Source organism: Bufo gargarizans, chromosome 3 (genome assembly GCF_014858855.1).
Source record: "Bufo gargarizans isolate SCDJY-AF-19 chromosome 3, ASM1485885v1, whole genome shotgun sequence".
In the NCBI taxonomy this organism is placed as follows: domain Eukaryota; kingdom Metazoa; phylum Chordata; class Amphibia; order Anura; family Bufonidae; genus Bufo; species Bufo gargarizans.
The window spans coordinates 199,874,594-199,901,432 of NC_058082.1; the positions used below are offsets into that span (position 1 = coordinate 199,874,594).

At 46.5% G+C, this 26,839-nt stretch overlaps 1 protein-coding gene across 5 annotated transcripts in view; it reads left to right on the top strand.

Annotated features, from left to right (window-relative positions):
* Nucleotides 1-26,839, top strand: part of HERC2 (HECT and RLD domain containing E3 ubiquitin protein ligase 2) — a 222,904-nt gene that overhangs the window by 151,509 nt on the left and 44,556 nt on the right. For all 5 annotated transcript variants that reach the window (XM_044288171.1, XM_044288175.1, XM_044288172.1 and 2 more), the window contains 15 exons: nt 59-234; nt 713-824; nt 1,415-1,496; nt 3,398-3,541; nt 3,624-3,714; nt 3,869-4,046; nt 4,300-4,381; nt 6,665-6,836; nt 7,640-7,784; nt 7,876-8,101; nt 9,360-9,534; nt 10,187-10,367; nt 10,494-10,631; nt 11,677-11,868; nt 19,336-19,489. In XM_044288171.1, the coding sequence (XP_044144106.1) occupies nt 59-234; nt 713-824; nt 1,415-1,496; nt 3,398-3,541; nt 3,624-3,714; nt 3,869-4,046; nt 4,300-4,381; nt 6,665-6,836; nt 7,640-7,784; nt 7,876-8,101; nt 9,360-9,534; nt 10,187-10,367; nt 10,494-10,631; nt 11,677-11,868; nt 19,336-19,489 (2,248 nt within the window). The remainder of the gene's footprint in view (nt 1-58; nt 235-712; nt 825-1,414; nt 1,497-3,397; nt 3,542-3,623; nt 3,715-3,868; nt 4,047-4,299; nt 4,382-6,664; nt 6,837-7,639; nt 7,785-7,875; nt 8,102-9,359; nt 9,535-10,186; nt 10,368-10,493; nt 10,632-11,676; nt 11,869-19,335; nt 19,490-26,839) is intronic.

The following is a 26,839-nucleotide window of genomic DNA, read 5'->3' on the forward strand; positions in this document are numbered from 1 at the left end:
AAGTTGGAATAATTGTATAAGGTTATGCACTAATGGGTTACTTTTTTATTTTCTGAAGTTTCACAGATATATTGAAATTGCTATAAAACAGTGTCGGAGTTCGGGCATTGATTGTAAGATCCATGAATTGAGTGTCATAGGGCAGATCCGGGCAGAGGATGAAGACCTGGCAACTGTGCCATTTCTTGCTTCAGATAATGAGGAGGAGGATGATGATAAAGCCACTACCGGGAGGTACGTGACTTTTTTTTTTTTTGGGGGGGGGGGGGGAATCTCTGGCTGCATATTTTTGCAACTATATTCCAAGTGATGTTAATGGGAATGTGTCACATTGAACATGCAGTCTTGTCAGCGGGCAATGTCCTAGAGCAGGAGGAGCTGAGCAGGATGATATGTAGCTTTATGATAAAAGGTGCAGTAGAACTTGTATGTTATCCAAGCCTGTAAGTCACTGATGAGGCCGCCCACTGGACTCGGAAGAGCAGGAATTTCAATGAGATAAAATAGAAATTAGTCTAAATCACTATATGTTATTCTACACTGCTCCATTGACATGCCACCTGCAGATCAGACCATGTTTAATGTCATGTGTTCTCTGTAAGGCCACCATACACGTAAGAAATAGTAGCCAGGTGGACAACAGATTGTATTTTGTTTCCTTCTGGGTGCAGATAAAATATCATATATATATTTTTTTTTTCCCTCTTCCCAGTTTCGTTAGGAAAAAAGCAGCTGCTTTAGAATCAGCAGCAACTATTAGAACAAAAGTGTTTGTGTGGGGCCTAAATGACAAAGATCAGCTGGGAGGATTGAAAGGATCTAAGGTAAAGTTCTCCTTCATAGTTTACCAGCAGCGGGTCGTGTTCTTCAAAGGGAATGAGTCTTCAGAAAATGATATATTGTTTAAAGTATCACTGGACTTTCAAAAAAACTTGTCAAAGCAGGGGTCTGATTGCGGAGACTCTACAGATCACTAGAACAAGAAGAGACAAGTGCCGTCACTGCAGGAGATGGGCTGAATGGAAAGACTATGTGGCCGTCTCCAGCAGCGAGGAGAGAGCGTGCGCTATTGGCACTTCTCTTTTTTTTTCTACTGAGCACTCAGACCCCCACCGATCAAAACCCTTGGTATGTCTATGACACATCAAAAGTTTTTGGAAAGTTCATTGACATGTTAAATAGTTGTTTTAAGCACATTTCATACGAATTTTCCATGTCTCGATTTAAAACAATTATACAATCTTGAGTTTTCACACTGACTACTGAGACTTTAGTTTTTTTAAATACCCTATTTTAATTGTAATGTTAGGGTTTACAGAATTAATACAATGATGGTATTTGATAATTGTACTTTTCCCCCATCTTTAAAATTCCGTGGCGCCAATAATTCAGTGTAATGCTTCTTTTTCTGCAGATCAAAGTCCCTTCATTTTCCGAGACATTATCTGCTCTCAATGTTGTGCAAGTTGCCGGTGGATCCAAAAGTCTTTTTGCTGGTACTTAACGTATTTTAATTTAGCATATCCTTAGTGTTTCTTTTTTTTATCGTCCGAATTTAAGCTTTGATTCCTTAAAGAGGTTTTCTCATCTCAGACAATGGGGGCATATCTCTAGGATATGCCCCCATTGTCTTATAGGTGCGGGTCCCACACCTATATCGAGAACTGAGCCTCGAAAGTGAAGGAGAGCGCACTGCGCATGCGCAGCCAACCTCCATTCATTTCTATGGGGCCGCTCAAAATAGCCGAGCGCTGGCTCGGCTATTGCCGTCTGCCCCATAGAAATGAATGGGAGCGTGGGCCATGCATGCGCGGCACGCTCCCATTCACTTCTATGGGAGAAGCGGGGATTAGCGCTTGGTGGTGGGCGGACCCTGGGAAATCTGGGGTCCTCCAGCCACAGCGCTCCCCGCTCCGTTCTCAAAATATCAGACAATAGGGGCATATCCTAGCGATATTGTCTAAGATGGGAATACCCCTTTAAAGGTATGCTACAATAAACTATGGGGGTCATTTATTATACTAAAATACGCCTATATTAGGCCTATTTCAGTCGCAGATGGAGGCACAACGGTTAGTTTAGTTAAACACAATGGTCAAAATGACCAAAAAAGTCCCACTAGGGACCCACTCCCTATATAAATATTAAAATGTAACTTTACTTAATAACTTTCTAAATTATACAAAAAATTTACCCAAATGTGGAAAATGAAAATTAACAGCTGGTTGCTGAGACAAACCTCTATTCGGGGCTCTTACTCGTATACCTTTTTCAGGGGGTCGTCTTATATGGCAGGGATTGTGTGCATGATCCATACAGCTAATAATTTCTACTCTTCTTATTTATTTATTTTTATCGATTTTTATTTTATTCTCTTTTACTGTTATTCATCAGGTATTATATTCCTTTTTACCAATAGCTAGGGGCTCTTTGAAAATGCTTCTCCCACAAATGCCACAGGATTTCTTAAGGGACCAACTGTATATTGTCTCTTTGACTATTATTGGTCAGAATGATGATATTTTACTGTGCTGATATTTTAAAGCCTCTAATATGCCATTTTTTTGTCATCAGTGACTACTATGTACACAAGGGTTAGTTGTTTTTCTGCTCACTCCAGGTCTAACAAAGTGTGCGTGGTGTGGGTGTGGAAGGGGACGGGACGGTAGCCCAGTCTCGTTCATCATTTTCTCCACCTGACTTGGGCGTAGAAAATCGTCTAAATGTAAGACAGCTCGGAAGCTGACTTACATTTAGAAGCAGTACTGGATGTGCCGAAATTATGTAGAGGCCTGCGCCTCTTCATAACTTCAGCGGATCCACTGGCGGTTATGGTCTTAATAAATAAACCCCTATGTCCGTCCATACTGGCAACCATATGTCCATAACACAATTGTCTACCTCAGTTTTCCTTATATTTGTGCTAATTGAGATCGTATTGTTAAAGGGGGTTGTCATGTATTTGATATTGATGACCCGTCCTCAGGGTAGGGGATCAATATCAGATTGGCGGGGCTCCGACTCCCAGCAGCCCCGCCGATCAGTGTTCTCTTCACTGTTTTTACCTGCCCGCTGTCAGCATTGCAGCAGCGAGCAGTGTAATTACAGCTCCTTCACTTGAATGGGAAGAAACCATTGCCTCATCCAAGTGAATGGGATGGAGGAGCTGTAATTACACCTGCTGTCGACAGATAAACTGTGAAGAGAACACTGCATTTGCACAAGTGCTGCATTCTCCTCGTACAGGTGATCAACCGGGATTCCAGGAGTCAGACCTCCACCGATTTGATATTGATGACCTATCCTGAGGATGGGTCATCATTATGGGGGAAGTCGAAAACCCCTTTACATGCAGCCCTAATAGATATGTTTACTACCAGTTATCTTCTATGTGCAGTGACTGCTGAGGGGAAAGTATATGCGTGTGGTGAGGCTACCAACGGAAGATTGGGTTTAGGCATTTCCAGTGGCACAGTACCTATACCTCGACAGATGACAGCCCTCAGCAACTATGTAGTGAAGAAAGTCGCCGTTCATTCAGGTATGTCGTTCATCTTAGCTCGGTTTAGAGTAGGAATCTATGCATCAGTACATCTAACATTCACTGAAATCCCTCTAATCAGGTGGAAGACATGCAATGGCTCTAACCGTGGATGGCAAAATCTTCTCCTGGGGCGAGGGTGATGATGGCAAGCTTGGTCACTTCAGCAGAATGTAAGTTTTAGTTTGTGTGCGCCAATACGGTTTTTCATATAAAGTGGTTATAATGCATGAGTAAATCCAAGATTAAGCTGATTTCCGCTGTATTGAACTACGTGTCACATTAATGATTTTTAACTTAGAGGCCACTTTTTTTGTCTTTATTTAGGAACTGTGATAAACCAAGACTTATAGAAGCTCTCAAGAGCAAGCGCATCCGGGACATCGCCTGTGGCAGTTCTCATAGTGCAGCCATTACGTCTAGCGGGGAACTGTATACGTGGGGCTTGGGTGAATATGGCCGACTGGGGCATGGCGACAATACAACTCAGCTGAAACCTAAAATGGTAAGAGTGCAGTCCTTTATCTGCTTGATCTAATGAATATCTCTGATGTATAGAGAAGGCTGTATGTGTGTTCCCCCTGCAACATACATGTACATGTTCCATTAGGTATTGCAAGATGCCCCTCTTCATCTTTCTGAACGCTGCTCCTCATGCTCTTCTTTTACACTACCTCTCCATCTTATTGTATGTTGAACCTCTTCACCTTACTTGCTTTGGTTTCTAGTCCACCTCATCCTTTCTGAATGCTTTTCAGGTAAAGGTGCTCCTGGGTCATCGAGTCATACAGGTTGCATGCGGCAGTAGAGATGCTCAGACGTTGGCTCTTACAGATGAAGGTATGTTCATGTTTTAAGACTAAGCAAATCATCGAGTCATGAGAATGTATGAACTATTTTACTAAATTTCACGTGTCTATTATAGATATTCAATTCACTTTCATTCCATTATTTGATTATCAAACATTAAAACATAGAAAATGCAATAAAAGTAAAAAATAAAAAGAAATCCCAGCTCTTCCTCCCATCATCTCTTCTTTTCCTTTGATCCTATTTTATCCCGTATTACAGTTTTCAAACTCAGAAATATATAAAGATGAAAGCTATATCTGTCTCAGGAGTTCAGCCATGGTCCCCACCCCCTCCGCAGAGTCTTGTGACAGGCCGTAAGACATCTGGTTGGAGCAGCAGCTTCCCCTTTCTTCCTTGTCTGCAGGAAGGCAAAATGCTTGAAAGGAGCATCAGAAAAATCTAATTGACAAAAAAAAATGAAAGTTCATTAAAAACATGCATGGTAAAACAAAGATAAAAGGCTAGCTATGCGTTTCGGCGGCGTGCCTCTAAGTTCATCAGACTGAGCCTGGTGAGGGTGGCGTGCCACCACTGAAACGTTTAGCTAGCAGCAGCCGGGGATCAGTGGAGTATGGATTTTTCTACAGGTACAACTGGCTGAGCACGGAATTGCGGACCCGCACTTTCAGGTCCGCAATTCCGTTCCCGAAAAAAATAGAACATGTCCTATTCTTGTCCGCAATTGCGGACAAGAATAGACATAGTCTATAGTGCCAGCAATGTGCGGTCCGCAAAATGCGGAACGCACATTGCCACTGTACATGTTTTGCGGCTCCGTGGATCAGAAAAACACGTTGCGGACGTGTGAATGGAGCCTAATTGACCCTCTCACAGTGAGAGATTATGCCTTCAGCTAGCGCTGTGCCTGGCCCGCACAACCATACTCGGTAAGGTAATCCTACCTTGAGTGTTACTGGGCTCTTTACAATACTTCACTACGGAGCGCCCCCTTTTGTTTTTTCTTTTTACTGTCTGCAGGAAGACAAGATCATCAGTAAAGTGGTTGTCCAGCAACTGTGGAAAAATCCATACTCTCCTGCATCTCCGTTCTAGCTCCCTTCACTGGTCTTCTGGTGAGGGTAGGTTTTTCTACAGGTGCAACTGGCTGCAAATAGGGGGGGGGGGGGGGGGAAACAAAGAGCTGGACACCCCTTTAAGCCATGCCACCATTACTCAGCCTGCACTCCCTTACCTTAGCCATACATCTGCTGGAAATGGAAGAGATTGGCAGATTACCCCTTATACGTCTGTAGGGTTTCTACAGATTGTGTCAGAATCATGCAGAAAATGCTGCAGACTGTCCCCATACTCATATTTTTTTTTTCTTTGCAGGTAAGTTGTATTTTAATGGCACAATTTAATTTATCATATTTTGTATGAGGAAAAAAATATTTGTCAGTTGAAATGGAAAAGGTGACACAATTCTGCCAAGGTTTTTGGGGTTTTGTTATTACAGTGTTCACTCTGCAAAAAATAACACGACAACCTTATTCTGCGGGTCAGTGCGAGTACATGCAACAACAAATTTATGTCATTTTTATTCTTTTTTACTGCTTAAAAAATCCTTTGAAAGAATACAACTTTTCTTTGCATCACCATATTTTGACACTCATAACTTTTTATATTTCTGTCTACAGAGTTGTGTGAGGGCTTTTTGTGGGGTGATGTGTTTTAATTGGTACCATTTCGACTTTTTGATCACTTTTTCTCTTTATTAAGCTGACTGTTTGCAGTCCTGCCATTCCAGCGTTGCGGCCCTGTTTCCCGCTGCTTCCGGTCCTGGGTGAACTGGAAGTGCTGTTGTCCCTTAACCACTGCGGCCAATCACTGGCCTCAGCAGTCACACGTGCTTGAATGGCACATCACTAACACATGACTACCAGTGGGGTTGTCGGCTCTTAGGCCAAAGGAACCCCATTAGGATTCATGCACAGAAGCGTATTTTTGTTCTGCACACTTGCGTTTTATTTACATTGGATGCAAACCCATTCACTTCAGTGAGCGGCTGCAAAAAAAATGTGGCCAGAACACTGTGTGCTGTCTGCATCTGTATATCCGTGGCTGCAGTCCTGCAATAAAATAAAAAAATAAACTCTAATATGTCCTTGTCTGCAAAACGGACTACAATAGAATAAGACCTTTTTATAGAAGGGGAAAAATAAAATTTTGAAATGTTCTCGGTGTTATCCTTGTTTTTTTTCTGGTCTGCAGGACGCAAAACACATATGGCTTATGAGGCCTGAATGTGTTGTTTTTTATTTTTTTATACAGGACTTGTCTTCTCTTGGGGTGATGGAGATTTTGGGAAGCTAGGCCGTGGAGGAAGCGAAGGATGTAATGTCCCTCAAAACATTGAAAGACTCAATGGCCAAGGAGTATGTCAGATTGAATGCGGAGCTCAATTTTCATTGGCATTAACAAAATCTGGTGTTGTATGGACATGGTAAGTGGCAAATATAGATTCTGCATGTGTATTTTATTTTAATTCTGTACAATAATGTGTAAAAACCAATACCTAAAACAAGGTGTAACACCTTGCAGGAAAGATCAGCAATTGTGCCATCACGTTAAACTAGCAATGACATTGATATACTGGGGGAACAAGGTTCTAGTTTTATTGTTGGCATAAATAGGGCTCCGTCTTGTACTTTGCTTGCTGTCAAGTGACTAAGCACCCTTAATGCCATTGTGAACACAGCCTAGCATAGTAAATGGATCCAAAGATGAAACTGTATTTAAAGGGAACCTGTCACCAGTTTTATGGTGTCCTAACTAAGGGCAACATAAATTGACTGATTCTCTTGACCCAGTCAATCTGCCAACATCTTGTATTGAAAAGCTCCAGCTGATAATGATGATTCCTGAATATTCATGAGCTCCTGACTCTCCCCGCCCACCTGCTGCTGAATGACAGTTTGTTGCCATAGGAATCGGCAGCAGGTGGGCAGGGGAGTGGCTATAGCTCTGAATTAAATATACGCTGGACTCAATGACCTCACGCTGGACTCAAATCAGCTCATTAGCATGCGGCATCTTTGTGTGTATATTATGAGGTAACCATCTGTCACACCAGTAAGTGAATACATCTAAGGTACTTTTTAGTAGTTAATGATTATATATAATTAGTTAGATTATAATCAAATATCCACATGACAGGTTTCCTTTAAGTTTTAAACTTCCGTTTGGCACCTTCTGTCGTGTATGTGACTGATACAGAATGTATTGAGATCCTGCATTATATTTCAGGGGGAAAGGTGACTATTTTCGCCTGGGTCATGGCACCGATGTCCATGTGAGAAAACCACAAGTTGTTGAAGGCCTCAGAGGAAAGAAGATTGTTCACGTTGCTGTTGGAGCACTTCACTGTCTTGCAGTAACTGACACGGGGCAGGTGAGATATTCGCACACACGTTAAGTTTCTGATGATATCCTTTTCCATAAAGTGCTGGGAAAGAAAAGTATTAATAGTTGTATATTTTCAGGTCTATGCATGGGGGGACAATGATCACGGGCAGCAAGGTAACGGAACAACAACTGTCAACAGAAAACCTACCCTTGTCCATGGTCTGGAAGGACAGAAAATAACCCGTGTGGCCTGTGGGTCTTCTCACAGTGTGGCCTGGACAACAGTGGATGTGGCAACACCTGCGGTTCACGAACCTGTCCTCTTTCAAACAGCTAGGGATCCTCTAGGAGCCTCATATCTGGGTAATCGCATTTTTACGCTAAAAATACTAATCCAGTTAAACCAAAAGCATAAAGGAACCATGGGGCAGATTTACTAAGCAAAATACCAAGCAAAACATGCCAGCATTTTGTTACAAACTGCACTGAAAAACTGCCAAACATGCTGTTCGGCAGATTTATTTTGCTTTTTAAACACTTTTGCGCCTTGCTAATCAATTTTCTAGAAAAGGGACATGGGTAGAAGAAGTCTTAGACTTGTGGCACAAAATGCTGAACTAACCAAGAGTTAGGGCTCTTTCACACTTGCGTTCTTTTCTTCCGGCATAGAGTTCCGTCGTTGGGGCTCTATGCCGGAAGAATCCTGATCAGTTTTATCCTATTGCATTCTGAATGCAGAGAAATCCGTTCAGGATGCATCAGGATGTCTTCAGTTCCGGACCGGAACATTTTTTGGCCGGAGAAAATACTGCAGCATGCTGCGCTTTTTGCTCCGGCCAAAAATCCTGAACACTTGCCGCAAGGCCGGATCCGGAATGAATGCTCATTGAAAGGCATTGATCCGGATCCGGCCTTAAGCTAAACGTTGTTTCGGCGCATTGCCGGATCCGACGTTTAGCTTTTTCTGAATGGTTACCATGCCTGCCAAGACGCTAAAGTCCTGGCAGCCATGGTAAAGTGTAGTGGGGAGCAGTATACTTACAGTCCGTGCGGCTCCCGGGGCGCTTCAGAGTGACGTCAGGGCGCCCCACGCGCATGGATGACGTGATAACATGGCACGTCATCCATGCGCATGGGGCACTCTGACGTCATTCTGGAGTGCCCCGAGAGCCGCACGGACTGTAAGTATACCGCTCCCCCGCTCCCCACTACTACTATGGCAACCAGGACTTTAATAGCGTCCTGGCTGCCATAGTAACACGGATCCGTCTTCAAATGCTTTCAGTTCACTTGCGTTTTTCCGGATCCGGCGTGTAATTCCAGCAAGTGGAGTTCACGCCGGATCCGGACAACGCAAGTGTGAAAGAGGCCAAAGAAGGGAAGTGTCTGACATGTCTATTGAGTTGTACCAAGTGTGCATCTTTTGTCTCTCTCATCTAGGTTTATGCTGTCTACATTAGATGGTGACTTATTTCCCTTGCTTTCTATAGTTTTCAGTATAATATAATTGCCATGTCTTTACCTGGTTCCCATGAGGATACAATTCAAGCAGATATTGTGATTGGTTTGCAACAAATATAGCACATGAACAGTCTTTAAGAGCTCATCTTTGCTTTTCAAGGTGTACCTTCAGATCCCGAATCTTCATCTACTTCCAGCAACAAAATCAATGGTGTGAACAATGCCAAGTCGAACCGCCCATCCCTTGCAAAGATTCTCCTATCTATCGACGGGAATTTAGCCAAGCAACAGGCGCTCTCTCATGTTCTTACTGCATTGCAGATCATGTATGCGAGGTGAGGAAGTGCCTCGCTGACATTATTTTTTTCTGAATAAGTGTTCAGAGAACGTCTTTATAAAGTAATTTGCATTTAAGCTAGTTTTTGTTAGTGATTCAGAATTCCCTGGTTAGAAGTATGATATGGTAATAGACTTTGTGGTAGCACTACTGTACACCATCCCAATTGTACCCAGAAGAAATACGTTCAAGATGCAATCTGTGAAGAAAAGGAGGAGCGGGAACATTTTACCCTTTTGAGGAAACTAATCACTTACTTGAGATTAGGATTTAGATGAAGCCCATTCTATGTACACAGATCTTTCAAATCAGTAGAAACACATTTGCCAATTACGTTCTGCCTTCCCATTTTCAGCACCTTCTGGATTTCTTATTCACACCTTTGTGTTTTGATATCTGGCCATTTTCTTTACAAAGTTTATGCTAATAGTATAAACATGCCACTAGAAACAGAGAATGTGTCGGCAGATGAGAACCATTTGGCCCATCTAGTCTGCCCAATGGCCCATCTAGTCTGCCCGAGTAACGGGGTTGTTTCATGAAGACAACCCCTTATTTCAATAGATGCCGGCATATCATGAATGAATGTAATTGGCAGAAGACATCTGGATGACTCCTAAATGGTGCCATGTGGTATTTTCTCTTTACAGGGATGCTGTTGTTGGAGCTTTGATGCCAGCCAGTATGATTGCTCCTGTGGAGTGCCCATCCACTGCCCCACCTTCAGATATGTCTGGCACATCTAGCCCCATCAACAGTGATGATGTAGGCTTAGCTATGGATTTAGAGGATCGATTAAGTCCTAGCCCTTGGCAGGATAGACGTGGAGAGGTATGTATTTCAAAGCTGTTTGAAGGAGCAACTCTTGTTTTTGTTTTTTTGGGTGTGAAAGAGAACAGATTGTTGAATCTTTTTCAATAGATTTTAAAGAAAATTATTTTCTTTTTTTTCCTTAAGGTGCCCACCTCTGAAGACGCAGTGACACCCTCTGCTGTGACTCCTTCTGCTTCTGCAGCTTCTTCTCGACCTTTTATTCCAGTTACAGATGATCCTGGTGCAGCTAGTATCATTGCAGAAACCATGACCAAAACCAAAGTAGGTGATCACCACTGACCATGCCATTTTTATACAGCATAACATAAATGCTATGGACACCTTTGGGGGCATTTTTGGTATTATTGCATTGCATCTACTTGTGGCTACAAAACTTTTTCCAATTGCAGCGTATTAAAAATTTCAACCGTTTGTCTTCTACAGCCTTCAGATTTTGCTGCTGTGACAGCTTGATCTGTAGCCCTTATCTCTTCACTCCTGACAGCTCATAAACACTCAGGGAGCCTGTCGCCATGAAAATGCAGTGCAGTCTGCAGGCAGCATGTTACCCATCTACTCAGCTCCTCTTGCTGTGTAATATACCACCTGCAGATGCACTGCATTTTCAGTGTGACCGGTTCTTATTAAAGGGGTTGTGCAGTGGAGTAATATTGATGACCTGTCCTCAGGTTAGGTTATCAATATCAGATCGGCAGGGGTCCGACTCTGATTGTTGTGTTCGTGGGAGCGCTGTTTCCTCTTCAAAGTTTACTTAAAAAAATAAATTAAAAAAATACCCACACATTAACCCCATGTTACCCATTGTGTGAGGTCACTTACTATTAATGTGAGGCACATGAAGGTCCAAATTGATTAAAACCATGTGCCTCACATTAATAGTAACGCCATCAAGTACCTGGTCACATAATGGGCAACACGGGATTAATGTGTGAGATACTTGCTGTGGCGGGTGAGCAGACAGTGTGGACACTGTAGGAGGTACACACCCCAATAGTGGATCTTTCGCCCTCTCGGGCTCCTAGGTTCCTCTGCTCCCCCGCCCCAGCTCCACTGCCACTGATCACAACATGCCTTGCGCTGTGTATGTTCTGTCAGTTGGACCTGATAGTAAGCTGCGCAATAGTGCAAAGTCGGTGTCAAACCCAACCGGGCATCGAGATATCAAAAAAATATTGATATTTTGATACCCAGTGCAACCCTAAAATGAATGCCTCCAAAGGACAACCATTAATAAGCTGCTTTGAAGAAGCTAGTACATGTCTGGAACAACTTACTGTATCCACACACTTTATTTTATTTTATCTAGGATGTGGAAAGCCAGAATAAAGTGTCAGGCCCAGAGCCCCAGTGTCTGGATGAATTTACCAGTTTACTTGTATCCGATGATACTAGAGTCTTAGTTGACCTGCTTAAATTGGCCGTCTCTAACAGAGCTGGAGAAAAGGGGAAAGAAGTTCTCTCTGCTGTTCTGTCTGGAATGGGCACTGCGTACCCGCAGGTCAGTGCATCACTTTATTGTGTAGAAGTGCTAGGAATACACTTGTGAAGTCATGGGCTGAACAGCACAGCATGTCTCATGTATTGCAGTTGTTTGCCCAGTATGCTGAAATGAAAGCTATTGGCCTACTTGTGCTGGTCATACAAGGGTTTCCCATTTTCACTACATCTTTACTGTGTTAGTAGCTGGTCCGTTTTTATTTTTCATTAGTCACCCATCTGGTTGTATCTTCATTTTTAAGGATGTTACTTTCCTGTTCAACTCCAGTAACCTGTTCATTTGAGGGTTTAAATGCCTTTATAAAACTGTGATATAGTTTGCATGTTCCGTATTTCATTAGGAAGACCTGTCACCTTTCCTTACTGGTAACTACTTGCATTCCCCATGTAGTAACAATTCTGGAGCAGCTGTTCTCATGACTCTGACAGGAATGCTCAACCTGCAGCCCTCTAGCTGTTGCAAAACTACATTTCTCGCCCATTTTCCTTGGGGGACACAGACCTTGGGTATAGCTCAGCTCCCTAGGAGGCGTGACACTAAGTAAAACTGTTAAGCCCCTCCTCCATCAGCTATACCCTCAGCCTGGAGATAGAGGCTACCAGTTTTAGCTTAGTGTCCAAGGAGGCAAGACACCCCCTGCTACTGCAGGGCTGTTTTCTCCTTGTTCTTTTTGTTTTATTTTTATTTTTTCTCTAATTTTGTTATTTTATTTTTCCTAGGGATACCAGAGACGCATTGGCCTCTCTGCTCTCCCGGGGTTGAGCTGCACCAGTGCCAATTTATCTGCACTGCTGCCTCCCCCACAGAAGCAATAGGAGGATCTGGGCAGCAATGGCTCCCCTACATCCCGCCAGCTAGGGGGTCGCCCGCACACAAGCCCCTCTTCCAGCTTCCTGCCACTGCGGTGCCAGTGGCTGAAGGGGCGACCCTGCTGGAAGGAACCGAGGGTGAAGACGTCGGTGGTAAGTTGGCTATCCAGCCCATACCCCGTCCCTATCTGACAGCATCTACCCCTCTGGGTATGGGGGGCACCCGTGGTCGCTCATTCTGAGCGTTTCTAGCAGACAGCTTAGGCTCAGATGTATCCTCCGCACCCCCACGCCGTTTCCCCCACACTGTTCCTATGGCATGTTCTCCCTCTCCCTGCTGCCGCCGCTCCGTTCCTGACGGGGGGCGGGGCTTATGTCCGACATCAGGTCGGTTTTCAGCCTCCTGATCGGGCTCGGCGGGGCGAGGGACATGGTGGCGGTAAAGTCACCCACCTGGCCATATCGCCGCGTTAGGGGCCTGCGGGCCTTTTATTCCTAGCATGGTCCTGCGATTTTTCGGCCGCATGGGGCGCGCTTGTTTATGCGCGCGCGCGTCATTTGGGGGCGGAGTTACGTTCTCCTTCACAGGAGACTTTCAAGCGCTGGACGGGGCGGAGCCTTTTCCCCGCGCTTCTGTTGAGTTTTTTCCCGCGCTCCCTCACTCCTCAGGAAGCTGGGACGCGGTGGGAGACTCTAACTCCTGTGGACATCGGCGCCTTGCTGCTCTCGGCTGCTGCTGATCCGGACCTTACTACTGACGTTCTTCTGGGCACTGGTAGGACAGTTAACCCTCTCCTAACCCTCCTGGTCAGCTGCTATAGCCCCTTGTGGTCTCTATATTGGAGTGCGTCCAACATTTCAGCATGTCAGATCCCACGGGTGCCCCCAAACCCTGGTACCATGCCTGTACCGCCTGCAAGGTACTTTTTCCGTGTGGGCAATCTGAGCCGCATTGCCTTGCATGTCAGGCCCCGGTGCAGGGCCCGCTTCCCGCTGCGCCCCCCGGTGCCTCTGAACCCCCTGATTGGGCTAGGTCTCTGTCTCAGGCAGTGGAAAGCCTCACACACGTAGTGGGCCGTCTCGCGGATAGACCGCCTCTCCCGCAGGCTGCCACAATCCCTGTCGCACCCGCTGGGAATACCGTTTCTGCCGCCCCCACTGGTTCCCTGCCTCCCAGCGAATCTTCCAGGGCCCGGCTTACCCAGAAACGTTCATGGGTTGAGCGCACATCTTCTCCAGATGCTTCGCTCTCTCCGCCATGTGTGCGAGCTCAGTCGAGCCAATCCTCTCACAGGGATACGCCTTCTGAGGGAGAACTGGCGGATTCGGACGTGGACATGGACTCAGAGCTTCCGTCCAAATTGTCGTCCGCGGTGGGGCATCTTATCACTAGCATCCGTGATACCTTTCAGATACACGATGACCCCCCCAGTTCTGAGCAGGCCGGCGTGTCCTTCCTCCGCCCCAAACAGGCCTCCAAGGTTTTTCCCATACACGCTGATTTTTCTTCTGTGGTATCCAAGGCTTGGACTCGGCCTAACGTCCGCTTTATTACCCCCAAAAAGCTGGACATTTGTTATCCCTTTCCAGCGGATTCTGTAACCACGTGGACATCCCCGCCTAAGGTTGATCCTCCCGTGGCTCGCCTGTCCAAAAGCACTGCTATTCCTGTACAGGACGGATCTTCCCTCCAGTCTGCTGAGGACCGTCGTACGGAATCCCTCTCCAAGGCCATATTCACTGCCTCTGGTTCGGCCCTTAGACCGGTCTTTGCCTCCGCCTGGGTTGGTAAAGCGGTCTCTGAATGGGGTTTGCAACTGGAGCAGGAGTTAGGGTCGGACGTCCCGGTTCAGGACCTCCGTTCCTTGGCCCAGCTAATTATTCAGGCCGGAAACTTTATCTGTGAGGCCTCCCTTGATGCGGGTGCCCTCATTGCCCGTTCCTCGGCCCTGGCAGTTTCTGTCAGGAGGGAACTCTGGCTGAAGGTTTGGGCGGCGGACGCCGCTTCCAAACGCTCTTTGGCCGGCCTACCATTCACGGGTTCCCGCTTGTTCGGGACCCGTCTGGACGAACTTATATCAGAGGCCACGGGTGGGAAGAGTACTCACCTCCCCCAGGCCAAAGGGCACCCCCCGTGGTCGCGCTGGTTCGTCCCGGTTTCGGTCCTTTCGTAAGCCCACCGGGTCTAGACCCGCAGCCGGTGGTTCTTCCTCTGGCCCAGCCCAGGATAGACGCAAGAAGCCGTTTTTTTGGGCGCAACCTACCTGGCGCAAGACCCAGCCTGCACGGGCTCCCACAGGCCAGCAGCCCTCTGCCTGAAGGTGCGCCCCCACCCACCCGGGTGGGGGGCCGCCTTCTCCTGTTCAGGAACGTTTGGCGGGCCCACATCTCAGACGCATGGGCGCTCGAGATTGTATCTTGCGGGTACAAGATCGAATTTGCGTCCATTCCGCCAGACCGTTTTTTCCGGTCCCGTCCTCCGCGGGATCCCGTACGAGCGGCCGCCTTCTTCGCGGCCGTTCGCTCGCTGATGGACAAGGGTGTCGTCACCCCTGTGCCTCTGACGGAGAGGTTCAGGGGGTTCTATTCGAACCTCTTTGTGGTCCCCAAGAAGGAAGGCTCGGTGCGGCCGATCTTGGACCTAAAGCGCCTGAACCGTTTTCTCCGTCTGCAGAGATTCCGGATGGAGTCTCTCCGGTCCGCAGTGGCCTCCCTGGAAAAGGGGGATTTCATGGCCTCAATCGACGTTCAGGATGCATACCTGCACGTTCCGGTTGCTCCATGTCATCAACGCTTTCTGCGCTTCGCGGTGGGGGACGATCACTTCCAATTCGTCGCCCTTCCCTTTGGTCTGGCGACGGCTCCTCGGGTGTTCACCAAGGTCCTGGCCCCTGTCCTGGCCCTTCTACGTTCAAGAAGTGTTTTTCTTCTTCCGTACTTGGACGACATCTTGGTCAAGGCACCCTCCTTTTCTCAGGCATCCGGCAGTGTGGATCTCACTCTGGAGACCCTGACGCGGTTTGGTTGGATCATCAACCACCCCAAGTCTTCCCTTACCCCCTCCAGACGGCTGATCTTCCTGGGGATGCTCCTGGATACGGAACTGGCGGAGGTCCGCCTTCCGTCGGACAAGCGTCTGGCCCTTCGCGGGTCGGTTCGCAGTCTCCTCCGTCTTCACCGTCCTTCCCTCAGATCCAGCATGCGGTTGCTGGGGAAGATGGTTGCCTGTTTCGAAGCGGTGCCGTTCGCACAATTCCGATCCCGCACCTTTCAGAGGGCGATTCTGTCGGCCTGGGACAAATCACCGGGGAGTCTGGACAGGACTTTTCTTCTGCCTCCCCTGGCTCGGGCTTCCCTCAGCTGGTGGTTGAATATCCCTCTAAGGGGGAGGTCCTTCCTTCCACTGAACTGGCTGGTGATTACCACCGATGCCAGCTTACGGGGGTGGCGGGGGTGGGGGGGGTTTTCCCTCCACGATCCGTCCAGGGCGTTTGGTCTCTATCGGAGTCCAGACTTCCAATCAACATTCTGGAGCTGAGGGCGGTTCTTTTGTCCCTCAGACACTGGACCCATCTACTGAGGGGCCACCCTGTTCGGATCCAATCGGACAATGCCACGGCTGTGGCGTACATAAACCATCAGGGAGGCACCCGCAGCGCTGCGGCGATGCAAGAGGTGTCCCTCATTCTCCTCTGGGCGGAGATGCACGTGCCAGCCTTGTCTGCGATTTACATCCCGGGGGTGGACAACTGGGCGGCGGATTTCCTCAGCCGGTCCACCATCGACCCGGGAGAATGGTCTCTGCACCCAGAGGTGTTCGAGGCCCTTTGTCTTCGCTGGGGTCGTCCCGACGTGGACCTAATGGCCTCCAAATTCAACCACAAGGTTCCCCTATACCTGGCCAGGGCACGGGACCCGAAGGCATACGGCGCCGACGCGCTCGTCCTTCCGTGGCGCGAATTCTCCCTTCTGTACGTCTTTCCTCCTTTTCCCCTCCTGCCACGGGTTCTTCGGAGGATCGCGGCAGAGGGCGTTCCCGCGATTCTAATCGCCCCGGATTGGCCCCGTCGGTCCTGGTACGCCGACCTAATGTTGCTGTTGGCGGACGCACCGTGGCCACTGCCCTCCAGGGAAGACCTTCTCTCTCAGGGTCCGATCTTCCACGAGCATTTAGGCTCGCTACGTTTGACGGCGTGGCTGTTGAGACCGCCGTCTTAACGCGACGGGGTTTCTCCGCGGACGTAGTCCGCACCATGATCCGTGCTCGTAAGCCCGTGTCCTCTAGAATCTACTATCGGGTTTGGAGGTCCTATCTGGGGTTCTGTGAGTCCCGGAGCATCCCACCTCTCCGGTTTTCTCTTCCCACGATCCTGTCCTTCCTCCAGTCGGGTCTGGACCTGGGGCTGGGCCTCAGTTCCCTGAAGGGACAGATTTCGGCGTTGTCTATTCTTCTCCAGCGTCCCCTGGCCCCTCTTGGGCCGATTAAGACCTTTTTGCAAGGGGTGGCTCACTCTGTTCCACCGTACCGCCCTCCGGTTCCTTCCTGGGACCTGAATGTGGTGCTCTCGGCGCTCCAGTCTGCCCCCTTCGAGCCCTTGCGGGAGGTCTCCCTTCGCCTTCTGTCCTGCAAGGTCATCTTTCTTGTGGCCATCACGTCTCTCCGACGGGTGTCGGAGTTAGCGGCTCTTTCTTGCTCCGAACCTTTCCTGATCTTCCACCAGGATAAGGTTGTGCTTCGGCCTGTCCCGACCTTCCTGCCAAAGGTGGTCTCCGCCTTTCACATCAATGAGGACATCGTCCTTCCGTCGCTCTGTCCCTCTCCTTCCCACCCCAGAGAACGGGAACTGCACCGTCTGGATGTGGTCAGGGCGTTGAGGATTTACTTGGAGGTCACCGGATCCTTTCGGCGCACGGATTCCCTGTTTGTGGTTCCGGAGGGCTCGCGCAAGGGTTTGGCGGTCTCCAAGGTGGCCATTGCCCGTTTCATTAAACTGGCGGTGTCTGAGGCTTATCGAGCCAAGGGCAGGGCTCCGCCTTTCGGCGTCACTGCTCATTCCACCAGAGCGGTCGGAGCTTCCTGGGCGCAGAGGCATCGGGCCTCGGCTGAGCAGTTGTGCAAAGCAGCCACCTGGTCCTCTCTGCACACTTTCACCAGGTTCTATAGAGTGCATACGCATGCCTCAGCGGATGCTGCTTTGGGCCGCCTGGTCTTGCAGGCTGCGGTTTCCTGATGCTCCGGTGGTGTTCCGCCTTGGGTTGTGGTCCCTCCCTTCTTGGACTGCTCTTGAACGTCCCAAGGTCTGTGTCCCCCAAGGAAAATGGGCGAGAAAAGGAGATTTTTGTATAACTTACCAGTTAAATCTCTTTCTCGCTCTTCCTTGGGGGACACAGCACCCACCCTTCTGTGTTTTGGTTATAGGGTTCTGGTCTGGCGCCCCGTTGGGTTGCTGGCTGTTGTTTCCATTGTTGGTTGTTATCCTTTCACTACTTGGACACGCAACTGGTAGCCTCTATCTCCAGGCTGAGGGTATAGCTGATGGAGGAGGGGCTTAACAGTTTTACTTAGTGTCACGCCTCCTAGGGAGCTGAGCTATACCCAAGGTCTGTGTCCCCCAAGGAAGAGCGAGAAAGAGATTTAACTGGTAAGTTATACAAAAATCTCCTTTTCCCAGCATGCCTGTAAAGCCTACAGCTATTAGGGCATGCTGGGAGTTGTAGTTTTTCAACAGCTGGAGGGCTACAGGTTGAGACTGCTCTATGATGTACTATTCCCCTGTTGCTTTTACTAGGAGTTTTTTGAAGGAATTGGCAGCAGCTTTCAGTAAAGGTACTGCTGGGTGTTACCAATAAATGCGTCTCACTCTGTCCAATCAGTGCTGCCAGTGTCACTGTGCAGGGACACCCCCCTCCGACTGATACCCATTGGTACCTTTACTGTGGGCTGCTGACAATTCACTCACAAATATCTAGTAGAAATAAAAGGGCAACGGCAAACATAGTCATAAGAATAGATGCCCCTGAATCGCAGAATGCAAGTAGTTATTAAAATGGACATGTCAGGACAGGTGACGGGTTTAAATAGGTACTGTCCTTATCAACAAACTTTGCATAAATCCGTAGTATAAATGGACCTAAAGAACTTCGTAATGAAGCTTGACAGAAAGAAAATGCCTCTTTGTCATCTTCTCAACCACTTGTTCCCCTCCTGAACTGCTCATTCACCATCAATTTACAGTTAAAATCTGTCTTGAGAGACACAACTGAGCTCATTGTGATGGATCAGGTTATGTTCTGCCCAAGTTCATGGAGAGGGAAGAGGAGCGAGTTGCTAAAGGCGTAGAAATGCTGCTGCTGGCTGTAGTAACTTTTCTATCTCACCCCAGTCCTGCTGTTTCTGAGGGTATTCTTCAGAAGAAGACAGTGCAGCAAGATCTCCTCTTCTTTATTTTCTGTGCATGGGAGACATCATAGCAGCTACATTCCACCCACTAGCTCAGGGAAAACTGACAGACTTGTGGTCTGCATGTTTTACTAGTTTTCCCTCTGCAGACTCCAAGTCTGTGATATTACTCGTATACAAAAATGGAAGCTTATTCCAAAAAGTCACCTGTCTTGAATGGTGCAGAATAAAGGCTGTTCTTTTTAATTATTACTCCAGGTAGCAGATATGCTGCTTGAACTTTGTGTCACAGAACTAGAAGATGTTGCCACAGATTCCCAGAGTGGGCGTCTCTCCTCACAACCAGTTGTGGTAGAAAGTAGCCACCCATATACAGATGACACCTCAACAAGTGGCACAGTCAAAATTCCAGGTAATTGTTTGCTCTTTATTATAGCATTTTAAAGAATATTGTACTGTGTTCTCTCTTAACCCTGGCAATCATGCATATTTAATGGAATATTCCCATCTTGGACATTTGGGGGCATATCTCTAGGATATGCCCCCAATGTCTTATAGGTGCGTGTCCCACCTCTGTGACCTGCACCTATACTTACAACGGAACCTGCAAAAAGTCGGAGGGCGCACTGCACATACACGGCCATCCTCCACTCACTTCTATGGGACTGTCAAAAATAGCGGAGCGGCGAGCTTGGTTATTTTCAGAAGTCCCATACAAATGAATGTGAAATTCAAGCACGGCCACCGATCCATTTGCTTTCAGCTATTTTTACAAGTCCCATAGAAATGAATGGAGGCCTTGCATGTGCAGTGCACCCTCCTTCACTTTGCGGGCTCCGTTCTAAGTCTAGTTTTGGGTCCCAGAGGTGGGACCTGCACCTATCAGACATTGGGGGCATATCCTAGTGATATGCCCCCAATATCCAAGATGGGAATACCCACATTTGGCAGCTTGATGGGTTTTTCTTCATTCACTCTCTTCTCTTGCTCATAGCATTGGCTAGATAACCTATATAAAGAAACCACTTTTTATAAGCAAAGTAACTATTGACCTTTTTTAACTATTAAAGTTTTGTTTTTTTGTAGTATCTGAGTTAATGTGTGTTTCTTTCAACTTCTGTATTTGAAAGGAAAAAAATATCTATCTACCGATTTAGCGATCCAAAATTACCTGAGGCATTCTGTTGCAGGTGCTTGCGCCCAGTTTGTCATTGACCGCATCCCTCTCAATCTGCATGAATCTTTGGATGGGGGTTGAAACTATGTCCATAAGAAGGTGCCTGCTTTGACCTTTTGGGCAAGTGACTATGAGCTAAAAGGGGGTGCTGCTGCAAGTTCAGTTTTGGCTCATAGACATATTTGCCTTGCCCTACCTTTCCAATACTCTTGTATTTCTTTAGCATAAAGAGGTTTTCCGACCCCAAACTAAAATGAATTACCGCCAGGATTGTGTGTAGATAAAAAAAAAAAAAAGCACTTTCCTCTTGAAAGCAGCTCCATTCCAGAGACTCTCATCCCTTCCGCTTCAGGTGCCCGGCAAGAAATGGGATTTCACATATACATATTTTGCTATTATGTGAAAAAGCATTTTGCCACGAAAATAACAAAGTGTAATCCATTCATATTATATAGAATAGTTGAGATAAAATTCCATTTGCCACTATTACAAATTTACTGTACTTTTCTGCCTACTGGTATTTTCCCCACTTAATGCCTATTAAGGGAGTCTGATGTGTCCCTGCCATTTTGCAAATGGCAAGGACGGAGACAATTTAAGGATAGCTGAGAAGGATGTGAACCATTGTGCATAGAGTTTTAAAGAAGTCTCACAATTTATGAGGTTTTAACAGCATTGATTACATGTCAGAGATGTAGTGCCAAACGGTGTCGGTGCAAAACATCCAAAAATCAATGGGGAGGAATACATCACAAGGGGAGTATTCTGAAATCGGTTTAGCAAGAGTCTGCTTGGGTAAAACGTATCAAATGTCACATGATGTTTAGTAAATGTAATGCACGCTTAAAGGGATTTTCTGGGAGTTCCGTATTGATGGCCTCTCATCAGTATGTGTTTGATGGGGTCCTGACACCCATGCCAATATTTGAAGAGGCCGCGGTGCCCCGTTGAGCGCTCCGGCCTCCTTACAGCTTACCAAACAAAACTCTGCAGATTGTATGGCAGCTGTGGTTTTTATTTCAGCCCAGGCCCATTCACTTGAATAGGACTAAGCTGCAAGTAGGCGCTCGCCAGACTGCTGATGGGCGGGGGTGTCAGGAGGCAAACCCCTGCTGATCATATATTAATTACCATAGGCCATCATTATCAAACTCCCAGAACACCCCTTTAAGTCTAAAACTTCTGTCTTGAGTTGAAGTTAATCCACTCTCTGTGCCACCCCTTTACTGGAGTAAGATTGAGACCGTTTTTGAGACTTAAAAAAAAAAAAAAAAAAAAAGTCCCAGATGATAAATCAACCTTCACTTCAGCAAATGGCATTTATCATGTAGAGAAAGTTACTACAAGGCACTTACTAATGTCTTGTGATTGTCCATTATTGCTTCCTTTTCTTGCTCAATTCATTTTTCTATCACATTATACACTACTCGTTTCCATGGTTACAGACCACCCTGCAATCCATCAGCGGTGGCCGTGCTTGCACACTATAGGAAAAAGCGCCAGCCTATGTGCGCTCCTACGGCCACCAGAGAGGTCGATGCTTTTTCCTATAGTGTGCAAGTACGGCCACCGCTGATAGATTACAGGGTGGTCTTAACCATGGAAATGGGCAATGTGCAGTGGGATGGAAAAATGAAGCAAGCCAGCAAAGGAAGCAATATGGGTAATCACAATACATTAGTAAGTGCCTGGTGTTAACTTTCTGTACATGATAAATGCCACTCGCTGAAGTGAGACAGCTCCTTTAAATTAGCTCCGCCGGCTAACCATGGTCACTTTCCAAAACTGGACTGGAGTGTACAAATGCTAAATATTGCAAATTTTTGGCCCAGATAAGGCCAATAAACCCCAAAGCCCTTTTTTGTGCCTTTTTTTTAAAGCTGAAATTCTGGAGCGTAGGCCCTCATTAAATTCAGGGCTTAATTAAATTCAAATTTAATTAAAATGTATGGAAAAAGCCGATGGCACATTAGTTCTGCAAATGGATCGCTGCTGAGTAAAGTGGTGAAACGAGAAGGATAAATGCCATAATTAATGGGGGGAAAAATTCCTTTCTCAGGATGGCTTAATATTTTACAGCAAAATGCAGATTTGGGACATCTCCCTCCCCCGTATTTTTGAATAATGACACAATGAGCCAGCAGTTGTGGGCACATGATGTCACTGTTGCCATAGAAATATAATGTCAGTGCAGAAGATTAATGTACTCCTCATATCACAGACTGTGGGGCGCAATGTTCTAGGATCCCTGGAAACACCGGAAAGTATGTGCAACTGTTCTCAGCTGTATATAAAGCCCTCTAGGTACAGGAACACAGCGTACTTCTGTACTGAGCCGCCTGTCATTTAGGGAGCCGATTCTTTACTCTGCTGGATGCTAGACATTGCATCAGGTATGTGAAATGGATAAGGGGACCCAAAATTAGAACAGCTGGCACTGGCAGGAGATTTATCAAGACTAGTGTGTGCCGGTCTCGATAGCCGATGCGCTGCCGGAGGTTGTGCCAAATTTATGGTGAGGCGCAGGCCTTGTCATAAATTAGGCACACCCTTCGGCAGTCTGTGCGCCTAAACTAAAAGCTGATATAGATTATTTTTTTTTTTTTTAAACTGGCGTAAAGGAAGATAAATGTTCTGGCCCCACTACCTCCACTTGAAACAAACTTTTGTTGTAACGCTCGCAAAGTCACAAGTACAGTTTTGTGACTACTTTACGCTTTACGCCACGCCAAGAATGATGCAGGGAGATGATGACTCTCCCCCCAGGTCTGTAGAATCTGGGTGCAAGTCTTCTTCTGCATGGGTAAGATGGTGCCGTTCAACTCATTCCATGCTAATCTCTCACCTGTAGCTAAATCTGGCTTTTCTATCACTGCCATACCCCTGCTTCCTTCCATCATATGAATGCACACCTCTTTCCAGCCAGCGAAAACGTGACTGTGCTTCTGGACTTTTAGGGCTTGTGCCTTTTTCCTATTGGAATTTTGCATGTATCCTACGCCGGAAACTGCAGCATTTCTATGTCCCATTGTTTCCAGCAGGTATCCACTTAGCCATGTAAACTAGTGCAGATGTTTTCTGTGGGGATTTCAAATAGAGAAGAAGGAGCAGGAAAATGTTTGGTAATCATGGCGGGTGTCTGAACGCTCATTAGCTTCATTGAATGGGACTAAATCTGTGCGCTAATGCAAAATGTAGCTTGGTTTTGTGCAGGAGAAATCCTCTCTGAACAAGTCCTTACTGTGTGTAGTCTGTTGTCATCCAGTCACTGACGGAGTGTTTCTATCTGTATGTGATCACTCCTGGCCAAAATGGCAGCTTTCCTATTAGAATACACAAAACCTGTCCTAATCACACAGGAGGACAAGTTACTTCACAATACTCCTCTCTGCTCTGCTTGTCAGGGATTATGATCCTGAATACAGTTTAATATGATCATCAGCTGAATCTCTGTAGGAATGGAGTTCATGAGCAGATGTGGCTCAATTATGCAGTCTCAATTACCACAGACCCACATTACCACAGCCTGTCCTGTCCATCCTTTCTGTACTTCATGTCTCGTCATGAACTCCATTCCCACAAAGATTCAGTTAAATATCGTATTAAACTGTATTCAGGATCATAATCCCTGACAAGTAGGAGAGGAGGATGAGGCAGCTCTTTAGCTCGGTGTTGTGAAGTAACTTGTCCTGATGTGTGATTAGGACAGGCTTTGTGTGCACTAATAGGATGGTGGCCATTTTGTTTCTTCTAGTCATTGCTCCCCAGACAAAACTAGCAATTATAACTAATGAAAGGTATTTGGGAATATATTTATAATAAAGTAATATTTACTTATTTTAATTTTTCCCTTCACCCACGACAGCACCACGAGAGAGAGAGAGGATCTGCCCCATAGACAGGGAACCTGCAGAGTAAAAGGGCTCGCACTCTCCTAATTCAGTGTGGTTTCCTGTCTCTGGGGAAGCCTGCAGTTTTCTTTCAGATTCTTTCTCCTGGTGGTGCATCTATACTGACCCCAGTTTTTAGGCTGGAATGGGGCCTGGGGCATACCTGCAGTCCCCAAAGGTATGAAGCTCCATCAGTTGGTGCACTGGTGGGGACAGGCAGAGGCAAAGCAAGTCTCCAGAGGGAGCATCTTGGTTGCTGGAGTGTTGTGTGCCTGGCGGCATTGCTGATGCCCTAGAGACACAGACTTCCTGGCCACAGGAGGAGGAGCTTCCGGCAAGGAGATAGGCCGGGGAAAGCACGTGGAATGTGCGGATCGGCGTGCAGTGCGGTGACGTCACCACAGAGCGCCTATGAGAAGAGCACTCTGTAAGCAGGAGGATGGCGTCCTAATCAGAGTTTCTGGCTTGGCGATCCGGTGGGAAGCATGGAGGAGGAGAAACACACTGAAGAGTCTGGAGTCCCTCCAGACCTGGTACCTCTGAGGGGTGAGTGCTCTGGGGCATATTGAGTCCTGCTTCTCTTCTGATACCCTTATACCTAAATGTGTTTTCAGGCAAAGCCTAGGAAGGTCGTTTAAAAAAGAAGAATAAAGAGGTGGTCTGCGGTCTTTGTAAATCTGTTTTACCGCCTGAGTGGGAGAAGAGGATGTGCCAGAGTTGTATTTATAGAACAGTGGCTGAGGAATCACCGTCATTTTTTAAGTTTCTTCAGGCGTTGGTCAGATCAGAAGTTAATTCCTCTCTATCCTCTAAGAAAGTAGCCGGTGCAAGAGATCCAAAGTTGAGGCGATTAGATACCACACAGGAGTTTATTTTATCTGATTCTGAAGAAGATGAAATGCACTCCACCTTATATTGAAGTTCTGAAAATTCGTCCCCATCTTCTTCTGAGGAAGGTGAGATAAGTGGCAAACCATGTTTTCCAACAGAAGATACGGATAGACTTTAAAAAGCCGTAAGATCCTCAATGGGCATTGAAGAGATAAAAGAACCAAAGTCCATTCAGGATTTTGTTTGGGGGGTCTAGAATCCAGACACCACAGTGCCTTCCCGGTACATAAGAATGTATCTGCCTTAATAAAGGGGGAGTGGAAGAAACCTAACAGAAAAGTTTTTATCTATAAAAACCTTAAGCGAAAATATCCTTTTAAAGAAGAGGACTCTGCTACTTGGGATAAGGTGCCTAGAATAGATGTAGCTATATCTAACGTATCTAGGAAAACGGCCCTTCCCTTTGATGACATGGGAGTACTAAAGGACCCTTTAGATAAAAAAAGCGGAGTCTTTTTAAAAAGGAGTATGCGAGGCATCTAGCTCTTCATTCAGACCAAGTATAGCTTCCACATGTACGGCCCGTTCCCTTATGGTTTGTCTCTCTGAGCTGGAAAGTCAATTTAAAAATAAATGTCCCAGAGAAGAAATACTAGCGTCCTTGCCCACTATGAAAAAAGCGGCAGACTTCTTGGCAGATGCTTCGGCACATTCTGTTAGATTGGCGGCTAGATCCGCCGCTTTGTCCAATTCTGACCATAGAGCGCTCTGGCTAAAAAAACTGGTTGGTGACTTCCCATCAGAAAACAAGTGTTCCATGTGAAGGGGAATACATTTTTGGGCAGACACTGGATGATCTATTGGACAAAGCTGTGGATGAAAAGAAAATATTTTCAGGGTTCCTTTTCCTCAAGGATTACATTTAGCCGTCCTTTTCATCCCTTTAGGAATTGCCAAGAAGGAGATAAAAAAAATCAATGGAGGATAGATTTAGAAACAAAAGAAAGGGAAGAAATGATTTTCTTAACCAGCACATTGGAGACAAAAAGAAACAGGATCAACAATGATGCCAGAAGTCAGGTAGGGGTCAGATTAAAGCTTTTTTTCACCGCCTGGTCCCAGATTTCTTGCAGCTCGTGGAGTCTAGACACTATTCTCACCGGACTAAAACTAGAATTTCCTATGGTCCCTCAAGTAAGATTCTTAATAACAAAAATTCAGACTTCGGCTCAAGGAATTTCTGCTATGGAAGAAGTTGTACTAAAGTTAGTCAAAAAATCGGTCTTAGTTCCTGTGCCAAAGGGAGAAGAAGTAGAGGGATTTTACTCTCCCCTACTTCTAATTTTGAAAAAAACGGATGGTTTTTTCAGAACAATAACAAACTTAAAAAAGTTAAACCGGTTCCTACAGATAAAAAACTATAAGATGGAAACTATAAGATCAGTAATAAACCTTCTTCCACCTCACTGTTTCATGGCTGTACTCGATCTCAGGGATGCATCCCATCACGTCATGTTCCAATCTTCCTCGGATATCAAAAATTCTTAAAGGGTTTCTGTCATCAAAAAAATCGTTATGTAGCTGGCTGACATTAGCAATGTGCTAATGTCAGCAGAACATAACTGTATGACTTGTATCTCCCTGCCTGCCGCTGTTTGCCCTAAATAATGACTTTTATAATATGCAAATGATCATCTAATTGCTAGTGGGGCGTTGCTGCAGCACCTAGAGGCTTCGTCCTCTCACCGTTTGGCACGCTCTTTTAAAGGTGATTGACATCCTCGGTCTTCTCCGTGCCCCGCAAATCCCGCGCCTGCGCCATCTATTTTAGGATCAGGTGCAGTGAGTGAAGGACGGCAGCAGG